This window comes from Chamaea fasciata, unplaced genomic scaffold (assembly GCF_029207755.1).
Source record: "Chamaea fasciata isolate MVZ Bird 193981 ecotype frontalis unplaced genomic scaffold, bChaFas1.0.hap1 SCAF_2, whole genome shotgun sequence".
NCBI lineage: Eukaryota > Metazoa > Chordata > Aves > Passeriformes > Sylviidae > Chamaea > Chamaea fasciata.
This window is the reverse complement of record NW_027094087.1, coordinates 15,762,685-15,786,451: the sequence shown is the minus strand read 5'-3', so window position 1 is coordinate 15,786,451 and position 23,767 is coordinate 15,762,685. Positions and strand designations below refer to the sequence as shown.

At 39.7% G+C, this 23,767-nt stretch overlaps 1 protein-coding gene across 14 annotated transcripts in view; it reads right to left on the bottom strand.

Moving 5' to 3' along the window:
- Positions 1-13,989: 13,989 nt before the first annotated feature.
- EMSY (EMSY transcriptional repressor, BRCA2 interacting) overlaps positions 13,990-23,767 on the bottom strand; it is a 41,332-nt gene continuing 31,554 nt past the window's right edge. For 8 of the 14 annotated variants that reach the window (XM_066208783.1, XM_066208834.1, XM_066208871.1 and 5 more), the window contains 6 exons: positions 23,436-23,594; positions 21,700-21,759; positions 20,502-20,653; positions 18,492-19,055; positions 17,161-17,529; positions 13,990-15,616 (listed from right to left, as the gene is read on the bottom strand). In XM_066208783.1, the coding sequence (XP_066064880.1) occupies positions 15,419-15,616; positions 17,161-17,529; positions 18,492-19,055; positions 20,502-20,653; positions 21,700-21,759; positions 23,436-23,594 (1,502 nt within the window). In that variant the 3' untranslated portion in view covers positions 13,990-15,418. The remainder of the gene's footprint in view (positions 15,617-17,160; positions 17,530-18,491; positions 19,056-20,501; positions 20,654-21,699; positions 21,760-23,435; positions 23,595-23,767) is intronic. The other 6 variants (XM_066208821.1, XM_066208862.1, XM_066208853.1 and 3 more) reach the window with 5 other exon arrangements.

Below are 23,767 nucleotides of genomic sequence, written 5' to 3'. Positions count from 1 at the left end.
AGATGCTCAGGGCTCAGGCTGGTAAGAAAGTCTTTCACCTCATGCCTATGTTGTAGGTCTGCAGTCACTCACATAGTTGTGCAAGCACTTGGCCCCAGTTCCAAGTTCCACAAGCAGCATAGAATTCCTCAGTCATGCAGATATCTTCTAGGACATCCTTGCATGGGAACGTTTGTTGAAGAAAACTTTATAACCTGATAAATTTGCACTGAACTTGGAATCCTTACACAGCCATCCCCTATTTATTCCCTATTCCATTCTGACTTCCTGAGTTAAAAGCACTTTAGGTGAATATCAGATTTTTCATAAACACTCAAGTTCAATTCCAGATGATTTACATGGTTTGGGTAACATCATCAAATAAAACACAGTATAAATAATGCCAAAAACCATAGTGCAAATAGGTAAACAAACTATATGGTCTTGTAAAATGACTTGATTTTGATTAAAACCAAGAATAAAAAGGCAGACCAGAGTTTAGTCTTCAAATGGCCGAGGTCAGTTTGGACTAGCTGAAGACCTCTCAACCAAAGTGTTAACATGCTTCATTTACTTTCTAGACTGTAAATCAAGCTGTAATTAATCACCACCACCCCAAGCAAGCAATCTCCTCTAATCACCTTGTCATGACAATACATCTTTGTAATACTGCAGATGCCCAGGGACATCTTATAAACAGGATGTAGGTGAATGTCTATTAAAAGAATTAACTGGATTACTGCAGTTGCTAAATATTATTCCAAGTTTCATAATATTATGTCGTTTAAGGTCAACATATAAAACAGCAGCTGCTGTTAGAGGAGTTTGTTTTTCTGCTAATAATCAAATTTTGGCTTGTGAAGGCTGTTGTTTTTTTACCCTCATTTTTTTGCCTAGGAATTGTTGCACCAAGTACAGGCATTAAAAAAAGAAAAAAAAAAAACAAACAAAACAACCAACAACAAAAACCCAAATGGAAAAAAAAGGAGCTGTCTTGCTGATTTTTTTTTAAATGCGTTTCTTTATTTTTGTCTTTAATCCACCCACCTCCCCACTCATCAATTGCTGGTAGCTCTCTTCTGTTACGCTGGTGCTGCTAGAGACAGCTCATTCTCTGCATTTATACTGCTAAACCAGAAGATTTCTCAGATCCTATGTCCAGCTTGGTGCCCCAAACCAGCTCCTGGATCCACATCATGATGCTAATTTTAAACTCAGGTTCTTGTACAAATTAGCAACATAAAGGTGGAGTGTTCTTTTTGACACATATTACTATACCCAAGGGAGAGAGCTCCACCAGTCCTGCCAAGAAAAGGATGATAACCCATCCTGCATCAGCTGCCAGGGTGGAAAACCTAGACCAAGACATGGCTTTCCTGCATCACTGAAGCACCCTGAAGGTCAGCTGGAGAGCCTACTTGACTCACAGTCAAAGAATAAAGCAAGGCGCAGACAGGTCAACACAGCCAAGGGAGCACAGGGAAGCAACAGCCATGCTCAACAAAAGCCATCAAGATTTCTGCAAGGTGTAGATTTACCTGAAGAGGAATTTTATCAAGAGTAAGGCACAGAATGGAAAAGCACGGACTTGTGGTTTTGGAAGTACACGTGATCTAATGAAGGTGTTCCCATCCATGGCAGGGAGTTGGACTAGATGATCTTTAATGCCCCTTCCAACCCCACTCATTCCATGATTCCATGATAAGCAACCATGGCCACATCCAGGCAGAAGCAGTTGACTTCTCTACATTGGAGGAGAGAGAAGGAACAATGTCTGACAGAACAAACTTGAAGAAGGTGTCCCTGAACATTTTCCCATAAACCTTTCTCCTTGGGCTCCTCTATCTCTAATCTTATTCTGTGTATTGGTGTTGAGCTGGATCATGATTTTGGTCCTCCATGTTTCCTTCTATCCACCTTCCCTCCTGAAGTATTTCGTCCATACTTCTGCCATCCAGCCATGATGCTGGACCTTGGCACTGGGTTTTGACCTCTTTTCCCCCTCTACCTCGACACAGGGAACTCTCATTATCAAGACCTGCATTTCAAACACACTTCTTGTTCCCAGATGTGAACACATTTTCCTTCCACATCCCACCTCTCCACCTTGTGTTGACCCACAAACCTCTGATTCTTTTTCCTCCTTTTCTGCCCTAGGTGCAGCACATCACTCATGCTTTTCTTTCATTCCCAAGTCCACACTTCCATCTTGGAGACCAAGAAATCACACAGTATTTAATCACACAGTTGAAGTTATAAACACATCTGTCCTAAGACCTCTTCTTTTCTACCTACACTACCCCACAACCTTCATAACTGAGGTTCTTCCACCCAGGACCAAGATCCAGATTATTTTTTCACAGTGCACTGGCTTATCTCTATCTTCTCATCTAATTTCTTTTTTTATCTCTTCACATGCTTGGCCTTGTGCCTTTGCCTTTTCTCTGTGTTCATCTGTAAAACATCCTCTTTTCTTCAAAGCACTGCCTAAAATTCAGCTCTCCAATCAGCACTCCTGTTTTCTAATCACTGGCAACCTTACATAATCCTTGTGATGAAATATTTTCTCATGCCCTGCCAAGTGTTAAACTTGACTACTTTAGATTTCAAAGTGTCCTAAACAAGGAGTATGTTTTACATGCAATATATGAAATACTGTCCACATCTAAGGTATCCTACAAATGTTATCTAATAAATGGAATTCATTGCACTGTATTTATAATCAGCTATAATAAGATGAGGAAGATCAGCTAAGATGTGAAGTTAACTGTTTAAAGGCTAAAACAAAGAACCCAGCAATGTGAAGACTTGGATTAGGCTTTGAGCTGAAGGCACATAGATTTAGATTGGATATGAGGAAGAAATCCTTCCGTTTGAGGGTGGTGAGGCCCTGGCACAGGTTACCCAGAGAAGCTGTTGCTTCCCCATCCCTGGAAGTGTTCAAGGCTGGGTTGGACAGGGCTTGGAGGAACCTGATGTACTGGAAGGTATGGAGTGGAATTGGATGAACTCTAAGGTCACTTCAAAACCAAACCATTTTGTGATTCTATAGCTTTCAAGCAAGATTTCGATTTGTTGGATAATGAAATTATTTTTTTGCATTTTAGCAAAATGCTGAGTTTTGCTTCAGGGCTTCTACTCAGACAGAAATTACTCCGAAGCATGTGCCTCAGATCTGTGAATAAGCATTTCAGGTCGCCTTGCTTGAACTGCTCTGTTAACAGTTAAGGTCTTGACAACCACATACTATGTTCTGACCCTGTTGGGCTTACTGGGAGAGTTGCAGCCCATGGAGTTAGGCTACTGAGACCATGTGTCAGGAGAAAGGGAATAACAAAAGATAAAAGTGGCTTTTGACAATTCAGAAGAAGCCAGAATGACCTCCAGTTACTTTATAGTCACCAAACTGGTACCTCCTGACCTGTGTAGTGGGAAGATCGTTGGGGAATAGGGCAAAAGGCAGTATAAAATATTTAAAAATTAATGAATTGAAGCTCATAAGCAGGTTTCAACCAGTGTAGCTCTACTACCTAGAGCATGGACTGGTTGATATACAGTCCCTTTGAACCAAACTAAATCATCTTAATCTAACCCTGTAAAACACTTTATCTCGTATCAGAACTACAAACACCTTGGACATCACTGCAGGGTTGTATTTGTACAGTCATAGCTATGACTTCTGTGGATTTTTTAGTCTAACTCATAAACTTGGACTTGAATTAAGCAATAAAGGTTACAGACAGATAATCAGAGAATCTCTCTCTATATAAATAACATATAATCTAATAGCAAAATGAGGCTAAATTGAGCACTGCTTCCTCTGAGGAGCAGATAGTATGGGGAAAACCCTGGAAAAGGATGTTAGTTGGGTCTTATTCTTTAGGCATCACCGGGAACATTGCAGGGAAGGGAGGAATTATGCTAGAAGAGAGTGATGATTTGGCAATTACAAGTTGCTATCTGCGGACAGAAGTTGCAAGTCCCTGTAGAGAACTGCTGAGCAAGGACACCAGATGAGCAGCAGCTTGGGATATCGAACTAGCCCAAGGAAAGACACAGTGGTTGGTTAATTACATGAGGAGCATCGGAGACCAGACTCTAGAAGATGCATTTTTCTATTTATGTACTTCTAATTTCACCCTAAGTGCCAACAGTATTCAAGTGACTCAACAACAAATGGATTTTATCTTTGCACTACCCTGTGGAGAAGGTAGAGGGCCAAAGGCTTGGGGAGCCAAGGCGAAAAGCAAAGCAAGTGATCATTAGCCTGGGGTCACAGAGATTCTGGTGATGCAAGCCCTTGTTAAGCCTCTTCACCACAAAGGCACACTTTCCCCAAAGGAAGGAACTGATCAGCAACCTACTGGTGTTTATTTGAAAAAAGGCCCGAGGATAAGGGAAACACTAGTCATGGAGTCATTAAGGCTGGAAAAAAACCCTCTAAGTTTATCAAGTACTCATTAAACCAGCACCACTGTGTTCACCACTTAACCATGTCCCCAGCTGCCATATCATGGAGAAGTGTCACACTCACGCAAAGCGACAACCACATTGTTACTGTAACAGTTTTCCACTGGAAAAAGAAATACATTATTATAAGTGTGCCAAGCTGAGACAGAGCTCGCACTGCATCGGACTGTTGGGTCTGCTCATGAGACATAGCAGTGGGATGGGTCCCAATGAGAGGCAAGATATTGGTCGACTACAGCCATTCACGTAGGTTTTTTCCATAGGCTAGATGAAAAGGACTCCTGTGTACTTCTCAACTTGGAAGCCACAGCTGGTCCAGCTGTGTTTCTCAACATCTGAACAGTTTGGTGAGGTTAACAGATTTTCCCCAAAACACCAACACTCCCTTGTGGCTTTTAGACTGGCAGTTCAGTACCGATATAAAACTGATCATTGCTAGATGATGTTCCCATCATTCGGATACAGCAGAGTGTTCCTTGCTTTAGCACAAGCCTTTTGTGCTTAGAAGTTCTACTACAAAAGTTCACCTGGAAAAGCAGAATATGGGAGATGTGTGAACAGCAGAATAAGAAATTAAATGCAGAAGGATAATTTTTTATTCCATTTGACACATAAAATCATAGAATGATTTGGGTTGGAAGGGACCTTAAAGAACATCTACTTCCAACCCCACAGTGAAGAATTCATTCTCATAGTGAAGAATTCGTATTTATAGTGTCATGGTACGTGGCATAACCAAATTAAGTAATTTGGGAATTTTCTGGTATTAACTTGATGTTTTTGAGCTGTTTCTTTTGTCAAAAGATCACAAAGGAGACCAGCCTGCTGCCAGACTCAAACTGCAACATAAAAATTGATTAGGTACTGTTCTTCACAGGAAACCATTTAGAGCATGATGCAGTTTGGGCTGTTCTGGCTTAAGTTTACTGTGACATATCTGCATGGGATTGTTTACACTACTGGAAAACAAGAGAGAGCTTACAGCAGGGTTGGAGAAGCCTGGCTATATTCCTAGAGAGTTTCATGCAGGTGGCATCCAATAAAGGTACCTGACCTTTGATTTGTCTTTTACATCAATAATTGTATGCTTTTGAGGGGACAGAGTGAAATCGTATGTTGAATTTAAAACTCAGGTATGTTTTCTGCCAGCAAAATCCTTCATCATTCATAAAAGAAAGACAGAATCATATGACATCATGAGCTCATGTTTCAAAAATGAAGCATCCAATTAAAAGAGTCAGCCTTTTCCAAACAGCAGTCTTTCTTCACGTCCATTATAATCAAGTTATTTTGGCAAAACTATTTACTTTTTTTCATATGAAACAATGAATTCTGCGTAGCTGTACCTGAAAACAAACATAAATTTAAGCTGTGGCAGAGAAAGCCATGGAAATCAAGGGAGGATCAGGGAAAAAAGTTTTAAACTAAAAGAGGAGAATTTTAGACTAGAAACTCATTTCCCGGAGAGTAGTGAGGCCCTGGCACAGGTTGCCCAGAGAAGCTGTGGCTGTCCCATACCTGAAGTGTTCAAGGCCAGGCTGGATGGGGCTTGGAGCAACCTGGTCTAGTGGAATGTATTTCTTCCCATGGCAGGGGGATTGGAATGAGGTGATTTCAAAGGTCCCTTGCAACCCAAGCCTTTCTATGGTTCTATGAAATCCAAAGTGAAATTGGCCTTTAGTTTTGTGGTTTAACCTATCCACACTACCCATGGCCCTGAACTACTTTTTGTCCTTAGTGCATTAGAAATTGCAGAGGCTCCTTGCTTTCTTGCTTTTTTATTACACAAACAAGCAGTATCCTACATAGTTCAGAAGGGACTGGTGTTACCTGAATAGTAAATAATAGTTACAGAAAACTACATCTGTGTGCTAATATGAGACTATAAGGAAAAGGAAGCAGGAGCGAGGTTGAGCAGTCCCCCAGGTGACTCCTCTCTGGTGAGGAGAAGATGGACAAACACAAGGCACTAGCATTAAGAAGAAATTTTTCAAAATGTTTGTGAAAGAACAGGACAAATTTGAACACCCCCAATAGCAAAATGGGGATGTTACAGCCATAAACTAAGAGGAACAAGCCTGTAGCCAAGACACTGTGCACAGCATGGAACATTTTATGGAACTCTGTAGGCTGGGTCCCTGCCAAGTCAAACCAGAAGATATCGACACTAAGCTCCCCCAAGTTGGAAAATTAATTTTGGTATCACAAAATTAAATGCAGAAATTAAATACCAAACAACATTTTTTTGTCATACTCCGACAGCAGCAATAGCGTTATTTTAAGTTGCTATTACAAAACATGTAATAACAGAAGGGAAGCAGAAGACAAGCCTGATGGAGAAGCCACACCAGAAAGACACACACCAGAATTTCAGGAGTGAGACTATTCTGTTTCATTGACCTTATTGCACTAGTTTGGTGGAAATTTGGGACTCTACAAGAAATATTATGATCAGCAGGATGAGTGGAATATAACAAAAGGAGGGCTCAAATCACAAGACATTGAATTTTCATAAAATATCAAGCCAAAAAGCGGAAACCTAAGTTAGAAACAGATTCTTCAGTCTGTAAGAGGAACAATCACCATTTTCCATAGGAATAAAATCCAAGCTGTCCAAGTGCATCCTTGTGTTTCCATTGCCTATTATATTCGAGGGTTCATGAGGGAGTTCAAAAACTAATGCAAGAGCTGTCATTGCTTTAAGGGACATTGTCATAGGATGCAGCAGCAAATGGGATGTCCGGCAATGGGGAATGTTTTTGTAGTGTGGACTCATTTATTTGTGGAGAACTGTGTAGCACCCTGCCAAAAAACAAGGGGAAGGATGAAAACACATTAGCTTCTTTACAGGAGATTCCACAGGTCCTTGGGGGTCATTATAATGTCTGTCTTTGCTTTTGTACTGCTTAATTTCATCACATCCAGGACTTTTTACATATCCCACGAGAGAGTTGTAATGATTGCATTGTTGATGTGACCGCATCTCTCAGGGGTGTGACTGACAACCTGAAGTTTGCAAGCTATGTGTCATTTCACCTGCTGAGCTTGCCAGGCTACAGAAGGCATTCTCTTTCTTCCTTCCTGCTTCTCAATGGCCCCAGTGAACTCTGAATGGCCCCAATGTGCCATGCATTCAGAGTGCCACACACCCTCCTCCAAATCATAAACCACACAATTGTTTAGGTTGGAAAAGGTTACTGAGTTGCATTGGTAGCCCAGCACTGCCATATTTACCACCAAGCCATGTTCACATCTTTTGGACACTTCCAGGGATGGTGATTCCACCATTTCTGTGGGCAGCCTGTTCCAGTGTCCCATCCCACAGCAAAACTCAGTTCTGTGAGGCAGTCTCCATGGCATGGAAATCCAGATCTACTAAGGCCTGTGGTGAGGAAGCTGTCTCATGCTTTTTTACAGTCATCCTAACCAACTAAGGAATTTCTTGGCAATTTCCAACGGGAACCTAATTCAGATTTGGTCTAAGAACCTCCATTCCTTACATTACTGCTGTCCTGCTGATTTCTAGGCTGTAGATTACTGCATTATGACCACAAAGTCCAGGAAGAAAAAGACAGAGAAGAAGGGAAAGGGAAATCATGAAGTCCTTCGGAAATCACTTAAGGGACACCCTTTCTGCCTGACTGATCAAGATTGATTTGTAATGAAAACAAACCTCACTCCCATAAAAAAAAGTTGTTGGACAGGAAAAGTAATTTCAAGTAACTTTAAGAATGAGGTTGGGTAACTTACACTTTTTTCTCTAGGGGTGAAAGGTAAGGAGAAAAGAGGTAATGGGGGTCATAGTCCACCTCAGTCAGGAACTTGGTAACCTTTTGAGTTCTTGTAAGTTTTGCAAACAAGGTCCCACTAACAAATCAACCATCTAGGCACAAACCATGGCTGTCTCACTGAAACAGGAGCTGCAGCTCTCTGTAGGGGATTTTGGTAGTTGCCCTCCAGTTGTCCTGTTGGCATCTGTACAGCATTGTTTCCCACATTCCATCTGTACATACCACGTACATCCAAATCAGGCAATTTACCCGATCAATTCTTCTTACCCAACTTTTGCAATGGGACTAAAGCTATGGGACCAGAGTTGTTCTTGTGCCATCTGCACCTTGATTGAAAGAATTTAAAGGATCCAGGTTACATTTACCCACAAGTTTAAAGTTTGCAACCCCTGTTCCTCAACCTGTTTGTTTCAGCTTGAGGTTCCTATTTTATTTCCAAACAATAACTTTCCATAAAGCAGCTGTGCTAGATGTAGCCAAAAGTAAACCCAAGCCCTATGGCCCTTTCACAGTGGCTGATCAGATGAGGCAATTGTATTCTCTTCTTAGCAAGCTCTGCTTTGTAGCATCTTCCTGGGTTGTCTTAAGATGCTTTGGCAGATATTTATCATGATTTTGGTCTCCCAATTCTATTTATTGCAGGAGAACTCAGGCATGCCTCAGGACAAACTCAAAGGGGAGCACAATCTGCAACCAAAGCAGTATGTGCATCCTCAAGGAATGGCTCTAGCAAGGCTCCACCCTGACCAAAATTCCCACGTCACAGGGAAGGCAGCCCTCCAGTTCTCAAATTAGTCATTCTGGGCTTGCATGTGTCACATTTACATGGTGGATTTGAACAAAATCAAGGGGTAAAACTGTGCTGTGGTCACCTATAGATACCTATTTTCAAGCAAAAAACCAAGGCTGCACAATGCTCAGTAACAGCTATTGCATCCACCTTTTGATTGATGCAGTTGGAAAAAAAATTTCTAAGCCTACCTGTCCTTCTCTGGACACCTTTTTAATATTAAGAAATACTACAAAGTGACATCTGATGACAGTGTTTTGTTAGTACCCTGTGTCTCTGCAGTCCTGAAGTGGCTGCAGAGAGAATTGAACAAGTTGAAGTCTGGAGAGGAAAACAAATAACCCTGTTTCTGGGAACACTGCAGCTACAACACTCTCACTAAATTTGTGCTTCTTCCTGGTGGTTTGTTCTCATGCCGTTGTGAGCCTCTTCTCCATATAGTATTTCTATTTCACATCCAAAACAAACCAAGAGAAAAACCAGAAAACACAGCACATACTAGGAAAGAAGAAAAAAGAATGCAGGTGGTCACCGGAAAAGGTTGCTGAGTTTTCATCATGCTAGGTTTCCAAAAACCCAGCTGGACATGGTCCTGAGCAGTCTGACCCTGCTTTGAGCAAGAGGGTTGGACCAGATGATCTCCAGAGGTTCCTGCTAATCTCACTGATGTGTGGGCACAAAGAACTGTTCCCAGCCCTTTGCTGATGCAGGTCTTGGGTAGCATCCTTAACAGCAAAAAGAAGCTTGTGCAAAGAGACTTCCAGAGCCTTTAGCTGGCTTCTTGTAGAGCCTGACATGAAGGAAGTCACAAAGTACTGGAGATCTATGAGCTTTTGGGACAGCTCTGGCTAAGAGCTGTGACAAGCCGATTTTTTTTACTACAAAAGACAATTTCTGAAGAATATTTGCTCTAATGAGAAATAAATTAGGCTCTTACAAGTAAGGCTTAACCAAGTTTTAGTAAAAGCGTCATCAAAAAGGATTCATGCTAGGTAATTTGGACATTCAAGTGGCAGAATTAGATAATCTTGGTTTGTTCCTTCCAAGCCAAACCATTCTGTGGAGTCTAAACCCCATATGTACTCCATAAGAGACTGCCTGATGTGCCTACCACTCTCTGAAATGTTCAATAATAGCCAAAAATCCCATAGCCCTAATCATCCACTCCCAGTTGGGTGACAAGAGTAGCTTTTCTAAGTCCATTTAATAAAGGCAGCTACAGAAAACAGGATCACCAGGATCACAGAAAATTTCAAAACTGCTGAAAACCTTACTGAGCTGGAAAGTTGATGAAAACACCAAGAAAAACCCCAACCAAAAACCCCACAAACAAACAAACACACAAAAAACCCAACAAACAAAAAACCAAAATAACAAAAACATCAACCCCCCCACCTTTTTTCTTTTTTTTTTTTTTAAAAAAAAAAAAAGAGGCCAAGGATTGAGCAAAACTAAAATCATAGGAAGTTTTGAGTAGGACCAGATCTGGAGTATTGGACATTTCTAACAGTTATCACAGAATCACAGAATGGTTTGACCTGGAAAATACCTTATAAATCATCCTGTTTCAATCCCTTGCTGTGAAGGCAGTCCTGGGCTTCAAAAATGATACAAGACCATTTGATTACTTTTCAGTCCACAGTGCTTGAAAACTTTTTAGTATCTTTTCTGTACCAAACAATTCAAAGACCCTTTTTCTCTAGAATTAATGAGCAATTAATCACAGGTACTGATTTTCCTGTTTCAACACTTCAGCAACTTTTCACCAAAGCAGAGTGAAAACACTCCCCTCCCCAAAACCCATCCAAGATGACTAACCATCTCTGCATGCCACTCATAGCTTCAAATGTCTCAAGGTACCACCAAGTTGTCCTTTTTCTTTAACAGTTTAAATCCTTAGCATACCAATTCATTGCCAGTATCAGATATAAGGCCACTAGATTTCAACCTGCAGCATCTGTGCTGATTGGAGAGAAAAGACTGCAAATGATAAAAATATTATACCCCTTGTAGATCCCAGTTAATTATCCTCAATCTTCCTTTTTTTGTTTTGTTTTGTTTTGGGTTTTTTTTTTTGTTTTTTTTTTTTTTTGTTTTTTTTTTCCTGTCAGAGTATCAAGGTCCTGGCACAGGTTGCCCAGAGAAGGTGTGGCTGCCCCATCTGTGGAAGTGTTGAAGGCCAGGTTGGACAGGACTTGGAGCAACCTGGTCTAATGGAAGGTGTCCATGCCCACGGCTGGAGGGTTGAACTGGATGAGTTTTAAGGGCCATTCCAACACAAATCATCTGATGATGATACTCTGCCTCTATACCAGACTGAAATGCCTCAACAACAAGTTCTTCGTGCAAGGAACCCACAAATACACCTAAAGGTGTAATACACCCTAACTTTCTCTTTGATAAGCTATGTTAAGCTCTAAATTTATCATAAGGTTAAGTGTTTCTTTTCTACTGGAAGAAAACAGATTCAAAGATTCTCAGGACAGACTTTGACTATGGGAAAAACTCTGTCCCACAGTGTGGAAGGAAACCATGCACAGGCTGTTAGCAAACATTCTTTGTGGTTTACTTCAAAACTTAGGGAAAGGAGCTGAGCATAGACACACAGGTGCTAAACATACCTTTTTTCCAATACAGGCAAACCCCAAAGCACTATTTTTCTAGTTCATTATCCCAAATTATGATCAGTCTTCTCTGGATTGAATGTTGCCAAGCTGAAATCATCTGCCTTTGTGTGCTCCTGTGGGGATGCACAACCACCTTCACCTGTGAAATCATTAGACTTCAGGAACTATTTCTGCATTAGAAACAAAAGCATATATTCTTAATTCAAAATTTTTTTAGAAGGTTTTAGATAGGTGTGTTTTTTTGGTTGGTTTGTTTGGTTTGGTTTTTTTAAAATCCCACTGATTAAGTCATGTGTTCTGTTCAAAGGGCCCTAAGGGCCCTTTTTCTCTTTTGTCCTGAAATTTCAAGAGCTTGATTTGTCAGTGGGACAAATACTGAGACTGAAAATACAGTCACTGCAATGCTTTAATCTCTCCAGAAAACATGCAGTCCTCTGTGATTCCCTGCATCTTTAAAGCACACATAAATTCCCCCTAGTTTCAGTACTTCCTCTAACTTCAGTTCACTTTCTTAGCATCCTTTTTTGAAAATTCATGTGTTACTGCAGTACCAGAGCATGTTCATTAAACTGCTGAATTCAAAGCGACTCATTAATGCCATTTCACTTGCTCTACAATTTATCCACAGCTTTCTGATAAGATACAAGCCTATTGCCTGTGAATCCCCAGTACCAAAAATTATCACCACCATAGCTACTCTTTCTTCTGTTCCAAGAAGGGACATGAAATTAATTTCAGGAATGAAGATGCAGCTTATGAGGGACATGGGATATGGAAATATTATTTTACATACCGATGTTTTATTTTTAGCAGTTTGCTGGTATTCATAGGGCTGTGAGAAGTGGATACATGGCTGCAGGGGGATGAAGTATCCCTAGGGCTGGTAGGAAAAAGCTGCACATCTGCCAAGGAGGGCAAAAGAACAGGCAGTGATGCCTGGAGTTCATGCAAAGGAGAAAGGGCCAAATGCTCTAAGCACCTTGTCTTACTGTCATTATCAAAAATCACGTTAAAAAAACCCCCAACGTAGCTACCCTACATTTTAGCTTATCTTGTCTATTTCTTAATTGTAAAGGTATTCATATGATGAAATGCTGAAACAGACAAATTCAATAAAAGAATCTGAAGAAAAACAAGTTGAAATTTGGGAAAGCAGCAAGAGAAGAGTGTCAAGAATGAACACACTGATTACCTAAGTCCCTTCTTCTAAATTTCTTACATCACCCTTAGACATCCCCACCATGTGCTTCAACTTGTCAACCTTAATTCAATCACTTCTCATAGAAAGAGGAAAAGCTTTGAGGTGTTAAACAATCTGCTGTCTTCAAAGAGCTGCCAAATAGTCCACTGTAGTTGTCCATACCTTTGCTTCAATCATCACTAAAGAGACAAATAAAGTCTTACATAAAACATCAGAATAAATTGGACCAGAAGTCAACAATATAGTGAATGCATTAGGTGCGGAATTCACCTTAGGCCATTTCTTGGTACCTGTTTTTGGCTGGGGAGAGCATATACCTTCAACCTAAAACTGAAACTGTAACTTAGGGCAATATTCTCAGTCACAAATGCTTAAGAAAAACCTTGCTCTCTTATATTCTCATGGCCTTCCAGTCCTAGATATGCCAGGGACACTCAAAGCACTGCAAGAGCCCAAGGGACAATGAAAATTTGATACAAGCCAGAAGAACTGTGTGTGTCACCTGCTTTGGGCCCTTCAAAACTGCGTATGGAAATACAGACCATTCCTTATGCTCACTTATGCAAACCACAACAGACTGTCCACTGCTGATAACATCAGTATTAAGCCACTTTTTGTCATTCGGTAGCAATGTGGGACTTTCACAACTTAGAGCATAACTTCTTCACTTTTGCTGACTGCTGTGATTTCCGTAAAACAAGAGTCAAATTTCCCGATCAAAACCTTAACTACCTACAATGACATAATGGCAGGGTTATTATTTAACTAAAGAAAGAAATGTGGAATGCTTAATTTATAACACACTATTCTCTTCAACCCTGAGCACTATGGACAGCAGAACCCAAACTAATACTTATTTCAATACAAAGGTAAACACAAAAATCAGTAGTTCCATAACCCACTATTCCAGTATTTGCATGTCAAATAAAATTTGGACATTTCTCCACAATTATGAACTACATTATTTTGGAACTAATGTTGATGGAAAAAGAAAACAGAAGGAAAAAAGAAGTATATGAAGGTCTTAGTGACTTAGTTTATAGGATAACTGAATTAGAGAAAACCAAGAGCCCCCTCTAGGGGTTACTATAAGTCCTAGCATAGGTGGATACTCAGGACAGGTAAGATAAATGGTTTTTAAGGTTTGTATTTTTCAGTTTGAGTTACTCCAATTGGAATTTTACCTTAACTACAATATCAACAGTAAAATGACAGCTTAAGAAAAAGACTGACACAAAAAGCTGTATTAGACTTTGGATGAAATCTACTTACAGTACTTCAGCACCAAAACGTGGGCAGTTAGGCTTATACATTTATATACAATTAAATGATATGTCAAAGTCATAAAATGCTTAGTTATTTATAATGAAATCTATACAAAATAGTTAAAAACATGGTTTTATATACATTTTGGGAAAAAATGTATTGTCTTGATTACCAGAATGCATTAAAACTGGTTCTCTTGTCCCATCTGAACCCAAACCGCTCTCTGTGACTTGTAACTATCACAAAACCCCAATGTATTGCTTCAACAAGTCAAGGCATGAGGCTAATTTTGGAAACCTACCATTGTATACCCATTTAAGCTTTTAAACTCCCCAAATGATCAATTTTAAAAACAGCATGTAAGAGTAAAATATAGATTTTTAAAAGTCTTAGCTCACTTCTAAATTCTCAAGTTCAACTTGGAAAGATGTTGAACTGTTTATCCCCAATTTTGAAAAACTGATTAATAGCAAAATACACCTCCTTCTCCGTCGTTTGTACTAGAATTAATACAACTGCCTGTTTCACAGGAACTCTTTCAACAACTTTTCTCACTTTAAATTTTATATTTAAATAAATAATCAAAGGTTAACTAGAGTAGATGAGCATTTTGCATGCTTATGGCACAAAGAAATGCCTCATCTACCATTACCCTACTTCCTGTAAAGCATGAAAGCAAAACTCCATTAGCAAATCCACTTTGCTACCAGTTAGCAGTTTTGCTTACTTCCAAACATTCACCAACAAGAACTTAAAAAAAAAAAAAAAATAAGCTTCTAAAAAAAAATTTAAGTGAGCATAAGTGCAAGAAAGCTAACCAATTCCAAAATTCCTGGGGCTTTTCCAGCACTGTCCGAGACATTTTTTCTCTCACATGCTATTTGGAAAAAAAAAAAATTATTAAATGTTTTCCTTTTTTTTTATGGTGTTTTGCTCAACAGCTAAAAAGACACAGCAAAATAATGATCCCTTTTCACTTAAAGCTGTTTCAGTATCTGGGCAAGGGCTTCAATAGCACAAGCTGTAGAATTCATTGCAGATTTGTTTTTGAACAGGAGTACAATCCACTGTCACAGGTTTACTAAATCTTGGAACCTGCATCTTCTTTTTTTTTTCCAAAACAATTTTTAAGATGCAGCTTTTGCAATGCTGTCTTGTTAAAACATACTGATGCTTCAAGAGTCCAATGAACAATTCTAATAGGCAAAGTGCTCTAAGACATCACAACAGAAGGGCATCTTGGATGCTCAAAATCCCAAGATATTATAAAGTGCACTCCCAGTGGCCCTATTCCTTAGGATTGTTCAGCAGAACTTTGAGAGGGGCTGGGCTCAGTGCCATCCTCAGTGCTACTGTCCACATCTTGCTCCATTGCTGTCTCCTCATCATCAAGGCGCTGACTGGTGAAGTTGTTGAGCTCCAGGAGCCCGCTGGGTTCCACCACCACATTAGAGCTGGAGTGACATGAAGGGATGGAATAGTGAGGGATAGTCTGAAAAAAAATATTTAAGTTTAATGAACAATTTTGAAGGTAAAGGCATCTGTGCAAGCACAGAGATTTGTGGAAAAGGGATTATTTGGTTTCCAAGGGCAATTTTCCATAACTAAAGCTTCAAAGCACTCTTTCACTGGATTGGGTTGTGAAAGGTAAAATTTGAATAATCTTGCTCCCCAGGCAGTGATCTTGGCCTTTGATCTTCCCTAAAGGTCTGTGACAGCATAACCAATGCCCATCATCCACCATTCTGCAAATCCAAAGCAGAGATAATATCTTCTTCACCTTGATCTTTTACACACAAGACATGCTGATCAAAGAATAACCTGAGTTAAAATGACTCACAAGGACCATTGAGTCCAGTTTCTGGCCCTGCACAGGAGTACAGCAAGAATCCCACCAGGCAGTGCACTGTCCAAGCACTCCAGGAGGACTATGTTTTGCATACAACAGAGTTCCAGCTCTGGCCCTGCTCAGAGGCTGAGAAAACACAATAGCTATTGATTTCCAAAATTACTATTATTATGGTTATTATATTATTTATTTTTACTTCCATAGGTTAGAAGCTAAATCTCCGACTTTATATGAAATTCTGGGCATTATTTGACTTTTGAAACAGCTTGTAGCATGCCACAATGATAAATGGTACCAATTCTCAAGAGATACAGGTTTCAAGTAAAACAGAAATCTACCCTTGTCTGTTCAAGGACAACTAAAAATGAATACATAACTGGTAATTTCTACAAAAGAGAAGTGAGCCCCAGTAAAGACTCCACAAAATAGCATGAAAAATTTGAAACCTCTGTACACAAATAGTTTCCCACATCAGAAGTATTTTCACTGTAACACTAGTATGATACATATTAAAACAATTTCAAACCACACTATCATTTGTGTGAAAATATGCCATGCCAACTTGTCTACAAAGATTCACATTAGACCACTTGAAAGCCTTAAATATCTCCTTAGTTGACATTCTGACAACTTATTGCAACATACATCACATTTAAGACAGCAGAATCAATGAAAATATCAAGCATAGTGGTTAAATAATGTTCAAAGCATTTAGGCTAACTTAGAAGTGATCTTATCCTAAGTGAAGTTAAAAAGCTTTCTTCTGATTTCAGACCTTATTAGCTGAACTTTTCTAGTAAGCACAACCCTACTACGTCCTTATTTTATACTCAGAAGCAACACTAATAGATAATATGAAAGATCCTAGAACATAACTCCATACTAAATGTTGAAGCAGTTTTAAGCATTGCAAATCAAAGTACTTTGCAAAATGAAATGAGTTTGTTTTCTTAACAGAAGAAGGAACACACTGAGGACAGAGTGAATGATACACTACTAGAGAAACCTGAGCCAAATTAAGAAGAATTACACTTCAACCTAGCAAGTGATTACCAGCTAAGAGCAGAAACAGAACCAAAACCTGGGGAATAAACTCACAAGTACATGAACATCATTCAGTGACTATCATTGTATCAGACGTGTTTGGTTTGCTCAGTCTTTGACTTATTCGCTCAGTCTTCTCTTACCTGGACAACAATTTCTGATGAGCTCTCTTCAGCTTTCTTTTGTGATATATTCCGAATGTGTATAAACTGGTTTGTTGTAGGTATTCCTCGTGCATCGACTTTCCTCTCTGGTAAAGTAGGACCAACAGCAGGAGGACTTGAGCTGGATTCTGTATGTGTCTGTTGCTGGGGGATGGAAGGTGCCGTCATTCCTACTGCAGCCACCCTCGAGCCCTGGATACAAGGTGACGACTCTGCTTCACTAGCAGGTTTACTAGTGGACGTGGCCTTGTTTGGGGGATCCACTATCGTATGTTCTATGTTTGCATCAATCTGAGCTTCCACCACAGACACTCTCAATATATCTGCTACTGATGTCTCCGTGGATGCCTGCATGGGAAATAGGCTGGTAACCAGCAATGCCAGTTTGGGCACAGAGCTGCCACCTGCTACCTTTGAAACAAAAGGAGGCTCATGCCCCTCAACATTTATCTCTAACAGTGGATCCTTGCATTACAGTTAGATGTTGCACCTGAAAATCAAATTTTTGTTCTGCATATTACAGTTAGTATTTTTTTATAGAAATCCTCATCAATATTTCCAAGGACAGAATGGCACAAACAACATACTTGCTATTAGGAAGACAATTGAAACTCAGTGTTTTAACAAAGGAATTAGCAATGATAGGGCAACAGTTAATTGAAGCCTGGGGAAAAGCAGCTTTTTAGGCTGCTAGATAAGGATTATAGCAGTAGCCTAATTTTCCTTTGGAATTTACAGCCCCCTGGAATGTTGGTTAGTTTTCACATCTATTTCTGAAAGGGCCAAAAAAATTTGTACTCTTCTGGAATTAGTTAAAATACATTTTTTCCCATCTTCCTCAGTCTCTGCCTTTTCCCCTCCCAAGGAAACTCAAATTACTCCTCTACATGAAAGCCATATAACTTCAGGAAGATGTAAAGGGAGAGGAACAATGGAGAGCATTAGGAGACTGCAGTGTATTCATCTTTATTTCTACAGAAATAAAAAGTGCTACGGGAATGGAAATTATTAATGTGTCATTATCTAAAAATTAAAAGAAAATAACTAGGGACAAATTCTATGCACCAGTGGTGGCTGAAATTAACAAAAACTGTCCAACAAAACACATTTGTGAGCTCTACGGATTTTTCCCCTATAACATGTGCTTCTCCCTCCTAGTGTCAACCTTCTGCTGGGGTAATTACTACCAGCAGAATGAGGGATTCTCTGTTGCCAGGACAAAACACTGCTACAGTGACAGGGTTGGTGTTTTTTTTTTTTTTTTCCTTGAACAGCGACGTGTATTTCGCATGCTATCAATATTCCGTTACCTGGCTTGCTGGCTGTTTCTCTGAAGAGGCAGGTAGCTGCATTTGACTCTGGGGGGGCTGGGGTTGCACGTAGATTTTTTGTGCCGTTGGTGCCTGTTGCAGTTTGGGCAGCTGCTGCGTGGTTTTTACTGCAAGCACCTGTACTACAGTTTGCTGTGGCTGTGCCACTAAGGTAGGGAGTTGCCTTTCTTTGGCCATCATATGGTGTGGGGGGTGCTGTGCATCTGGTTTGGTCTGTGCTTGCTCTTGCTGCAGGGGGGTTAGCTTTTGATGCCTTATGGAAAGTTGGGGCATTTGTGGGAGTTTGTGCTGGATTTGATCAGCCTGCAGGTGGATTGTCTGCTTCTGCTTAGTCTGGAAACACTGTAGAGTTTTTACTTGCAGTTGAGTCTGTTCCAGCTGCGGCTGACTCAATTTTTGCTGCTTTTGTGCCTGCGATTGTGTGAGGGCAGATCTGTAAAACAGGCCAGTCTGAGGATCTAAGGTGTCCATCTCTTCCACTTCTCCTTCCTCAGTTCCAAGTTGTTCACTGTGTTTGGTAAATGCAGTGTGACTGCTTAAGGCCTTAAGAAGAGGAATTTAGAGCAAGTTAGTAAAGAGAAATATATGAATACACAATCTAGAAATAATTTTTAATGTTTCAAATGTACTACTTTTTTACCATTACAGACTCCCAATTCATGTATAAAAAGATACTCTTATGTGGGTATTTCACAATACATAAGCAATCAAGATCTGTTATTATCATGTTAAACTGTGGTACATCTCTATGTGAGAACATGAGCTTCACAACTAACCCTCAGTGGGATTATGTAGATCTTGCTTGTGTCAGACTGAGACTCAAAGCTCCCTAAGGCTGCCTGGCAGTTGGATATGAAGCAGCAGAGAGTAGCAGGTGGCTGAGCCAGTAGCTCCTCACTCAAGCCAGAGTCTCTCCACATAATAAATTTTTCTTCTGCCTCTTGAAAGCCTAACCATCTTCTCTAGGGTTTCTTTGGCAGGGTCCCATGTAACTACAGGCTGTCCTATTTCAGCAGAGATCCTCTCTTCTTCCTTTCTCAAAACTGCATTGCAATTTTTCTTGGGCCTTACACAAACATTTGACTTTTTGAGGGAACGAGCAACCTATGCTTTGTAAACCAAAATGTATAAATGTACTGACAAACGGTGTTAGCAAGATCAAACAGCCTAATCCAACACCTGTAAAAATATACTGCCTAACATGAGTTTATAACTCTAATGCAGTACTGTTCTGTATTGCAGCTGAAGCTCCCACTTCAAGAACTCAGATCCCAAGTTAAAGCACTGCAGAGATAAGCAGGTCCTGATCAGTCATTCAAGTGGCTTCAGCAAGATTTCACTACAAGCTGCACTGCATGTTTGAATTTCTTGTAATCCCCATAGTCCTGATCTAAATATGATCTGAGTTTTTGATTCACGGAAGTTTTCTTATTCACAAACTAAAGACATCAAATGGAAAAAATACTGTGTGCTCTGTGTACTGACCAGATTCCATTTCAGCCCTCTTCCCCCTACATTACCACCAACATAACCTAAAGAGGTCAGGCCACCGCAATACTACAATCACCCTCATCATCAAAACACAATCACAGAATGGTTTGAGTTGGAAAAGACCTAAAGGACCATCTAGTCCAACACCTCTGCCATGGGCAGGGACACCTTCTACTAGACCAGGCTGCTCCAAGTCCTGTGCAACCTGGCCCTGAATGCTTCCAGGGATGCAGCATCCACAACTTCCCTAAGCAACCCGTGCCAGTGCCTCACTACCCTCTACAGTAAAGAATTTATTCCTAATATTTATTTATAATATTAAATCTAAACCTCCTCTCCTTTGGCTATTGAGGCAATATTTAAATCATTAATTTGCTGGTACGCCAAGCATTTTTGGTGGCAGCACTACGATATATGCATTCAGAATAAGCCCTGGTCCTATGTAATTTGTATGACCTACTGCTGTTTATAGATTGCTGGGAAAAGAAAGGATCCAACCTGCTGCATTATATGAGTAATGGCACCAGTGGAGGATGCAGGAATAGATTTCACCACAACCGAAGTCTGCGTTGCTGTCTGCGACTGAGCCACGTGCTGCAGCAGAGTCCTCTGGGGCTGAGATGACTGGTGGGGCTGGGACCGATGACTGACTGAAAGTAAAGAGGTCAGTGGCACTTCTCCAGAACTAACTGCAGGAACTTCAACTGTTTGTTTTGCAGTTAAGCTTCAACTGAAAGCACACATGAGTGAAAAAGATCTAAGTATGGAAAATGTCTTTCACTGTGTGCTAGTGTCAACCTTAATGGATAGATCTATTCTGAGAAACCTTTTAAAGCAGCAACTCAGGGGGTTTTGCTTTTTGTCTCTGTTTCCTAAGTAACCACACTCGGTTCAAACCTCCTCTGGCCACCCTTTCCCAATACACCAATTTTGCAAGCAGAGTTTATACTTGATGTTTACCTGAGTTCTTTATACAGCACTAGAATATTGCTGTAGAACACAAGTTATTCTGTGGTTTTTACACTGTTAAAAGCACCTCCACAATTGACTGCAATTAAGAACAGCAAGCCTTGCTCTCCAGGTTTCTATCACTGATAAACTGCACACAATTCTCCCCAGAACATAAGCTAAATTTGAAAGATTAGCAGACAGAAAATGTTTGGGTATTATGAAAGCAAGTGAGGCTGATCAGAAATGATAGATCAAAAAAATTGAGACCTTGTTATGTGTCTATGTCACTTTTGAGAACAGATCTAGTTTGAGTTACAGAGCTAAAGTGATAGGCCTGTAATTAAACAGTGGATGGACAGAAAATCACGTGCTGCTGAGAAAAAAACCAAAAAACCATTCTATATTCCAGTCACTGATAAGATACGAATCCAAATCACTTTATGTCTGTCCATACTAATATGCAAATATTTCTGTAATCTAATTTCTTTGTTACAAAATATTTAATCACTGAAATAGAACAAGCGAAGTTTAAACTCAGTTGTAACATAACATTAAATTAAAATGTTTTTGTGACCTTCCCGAATGTCCCAAGAAAGGTCAAATTTTGAATTAATATGGTAATTTTACTTTCTCACTCTGAGAAAGTTGGTTTATACTGGCTTGCATGCTGTGCCAGATTTATCCTGGATATCACCCAACAATTCCTACACAATTGAAAACTTAATTTAAAAATAAAGTTTCTAACCTATATGGTTGTGTAGATATTCTTCCGAATGTGAACCAATACAGTGTTGTCTTCCTGAGTCTGCAGACAGACAAAAAATGGTGACACTAAGATGCGTGAATTGCTCCCTCCATCTCATGAGGAAACACATGCTGAATCCCAGCTCCCATACACCTAATATCCTCTGGTCTAGGCCATGCAGGACATTTCATAACAGACTATAGATTCTTTAGTATCTTACTACTGAATTTTTAGCAGAAAATGTGGGTTACTGATAAATTCAGAGAAGCACAAATTAAACCAAAAAGAAACTCAATTACTTGCGTTCCTTGGCAATGTTCAGAGAAACTGGGGGAAGGGACAAAAATCCAAGTGCAAAATAACCAGTTTAGTGCTGCAGCAGACCCTGCAGCCACCAACCCACAGGAGTCTGCACTTCTCTGGTAGATTCCCACATTTCAAATCAATGTTTACAGAAATCCTAATACTTAAAATAGTATTTCCATATCTCCTGGAAATTTTTAGCCATTGTACTTCGTATGGCTTCTAAGCTGCAAAAAGTACTGAAGTCTACAAAGACACTGACTGTAATTTTCCATCCTCCCTGCAAAAGGCCCTCTTTTACATCAACTTTCACAGCAAGACCATCAAAAATTGGAACCTTGAAGAGAAGCTCAAAGCACAACATCTGTGTCAGTGAAGATATCAGACTGCTAATTGGAAAGCACTTTAACAACATTTATTATACTTCAGAGTTTGTTTTAAAGGAGATCCAAGGCAGCATGATTCAAACATTTGAAATTGAAGCCAGATACAGTAAGTGCTATTTGAAAGAAAAACAATAACATCCCCCCAGCTCCAATTTCACACAACTTAAATTCAGGCCATTCAAGGGATAGAAGCAAGGGGAGGAAGTACAGAACAAAATGAAAATATCAAATTAGGCATTTAGCACTAAAATCACTGGAGCTACAGATATACAGTAATACAGTTTAATACAATTACGTTTTATTTCTCTTTTCCAACGTAGACTTTCAACACATTTTTGCTTTCATTTTCCAAATAACAATGTGGGTTTAAGAAATTAAAATGGAAAATAGTTAATCTGATCCTTTCATGTATGTGTGGGAAGTGGCTCATACCTAGTATTCTGGAGTAATAGGGAACATTAGAGAGACAAGAGAAAGGACTTACACAAAATGAATGCCCAAATAGGAGGAGTCAAGAATTTAAAGAGATTAATTTGAGTAACTTATATATTTTAAAAGTTCATGTTTATTACTTCAAAGCTTTGTAGTAAATGAAGAAACTGGGGCTACATTAGCATGCTAAATGCACACCTGGCTTTAACTTGGGACTATATGGATTTTAACAAACTCAATGTCTGACTCCTTTCAGTATGTACAAAAACTAGGCTACAGTTCCTGTAGCTTTTCCACTTTCTCCTTACTGGACGTTTTCCTTTAAGGGTGGTGGGACAGTCTCTTCTACATCCAGGGAACAGAAAATCTACTCAAGCTGGCTATCCTGAAGCAACCACCCTTCGTTTCAGTTAGAACCATTTTGCCTTATGCCACAGCAAGGCAGATGCAATCTCCATCCACTGCACAGGGACTCAGGGGTGGAAGAAAAGACTCATTTCCTCTACAGAAAATTACAGCAAAAACACAAAAGTGAAACCTATTGTAAGAAAACTCCAAAATCAAGCCCTCTGAGTTCAACTGCAAAGCCACCCTAACACTACCTTAGCCACTTACCAGTTGTGATATATTCAGCCACTAGTTCTGACTCTACAACTGCAATTGAAGGACTTTCTGGAGAATGCCTCTTTTCTTGAGTCATCTGGATTGGAACAGCCATTTGGCTCAAGTCAATGGTAGGTTGCCTTGGCTTTGATTCCAACTTTTCCTTCACTGCTTTAAAAGAAAAGCAAAGCATAAAATCAACCTCTAATATATAAACCTTCATAATAAAATAAACTTACAATATAAATGTACCAGTTTAATTAAATATAGTGAACACTATAGAATAGATGCAAACAAACTGATACAGGATAAAAAGGAAGAAATCAAGTTGATTCAAGTTAAGT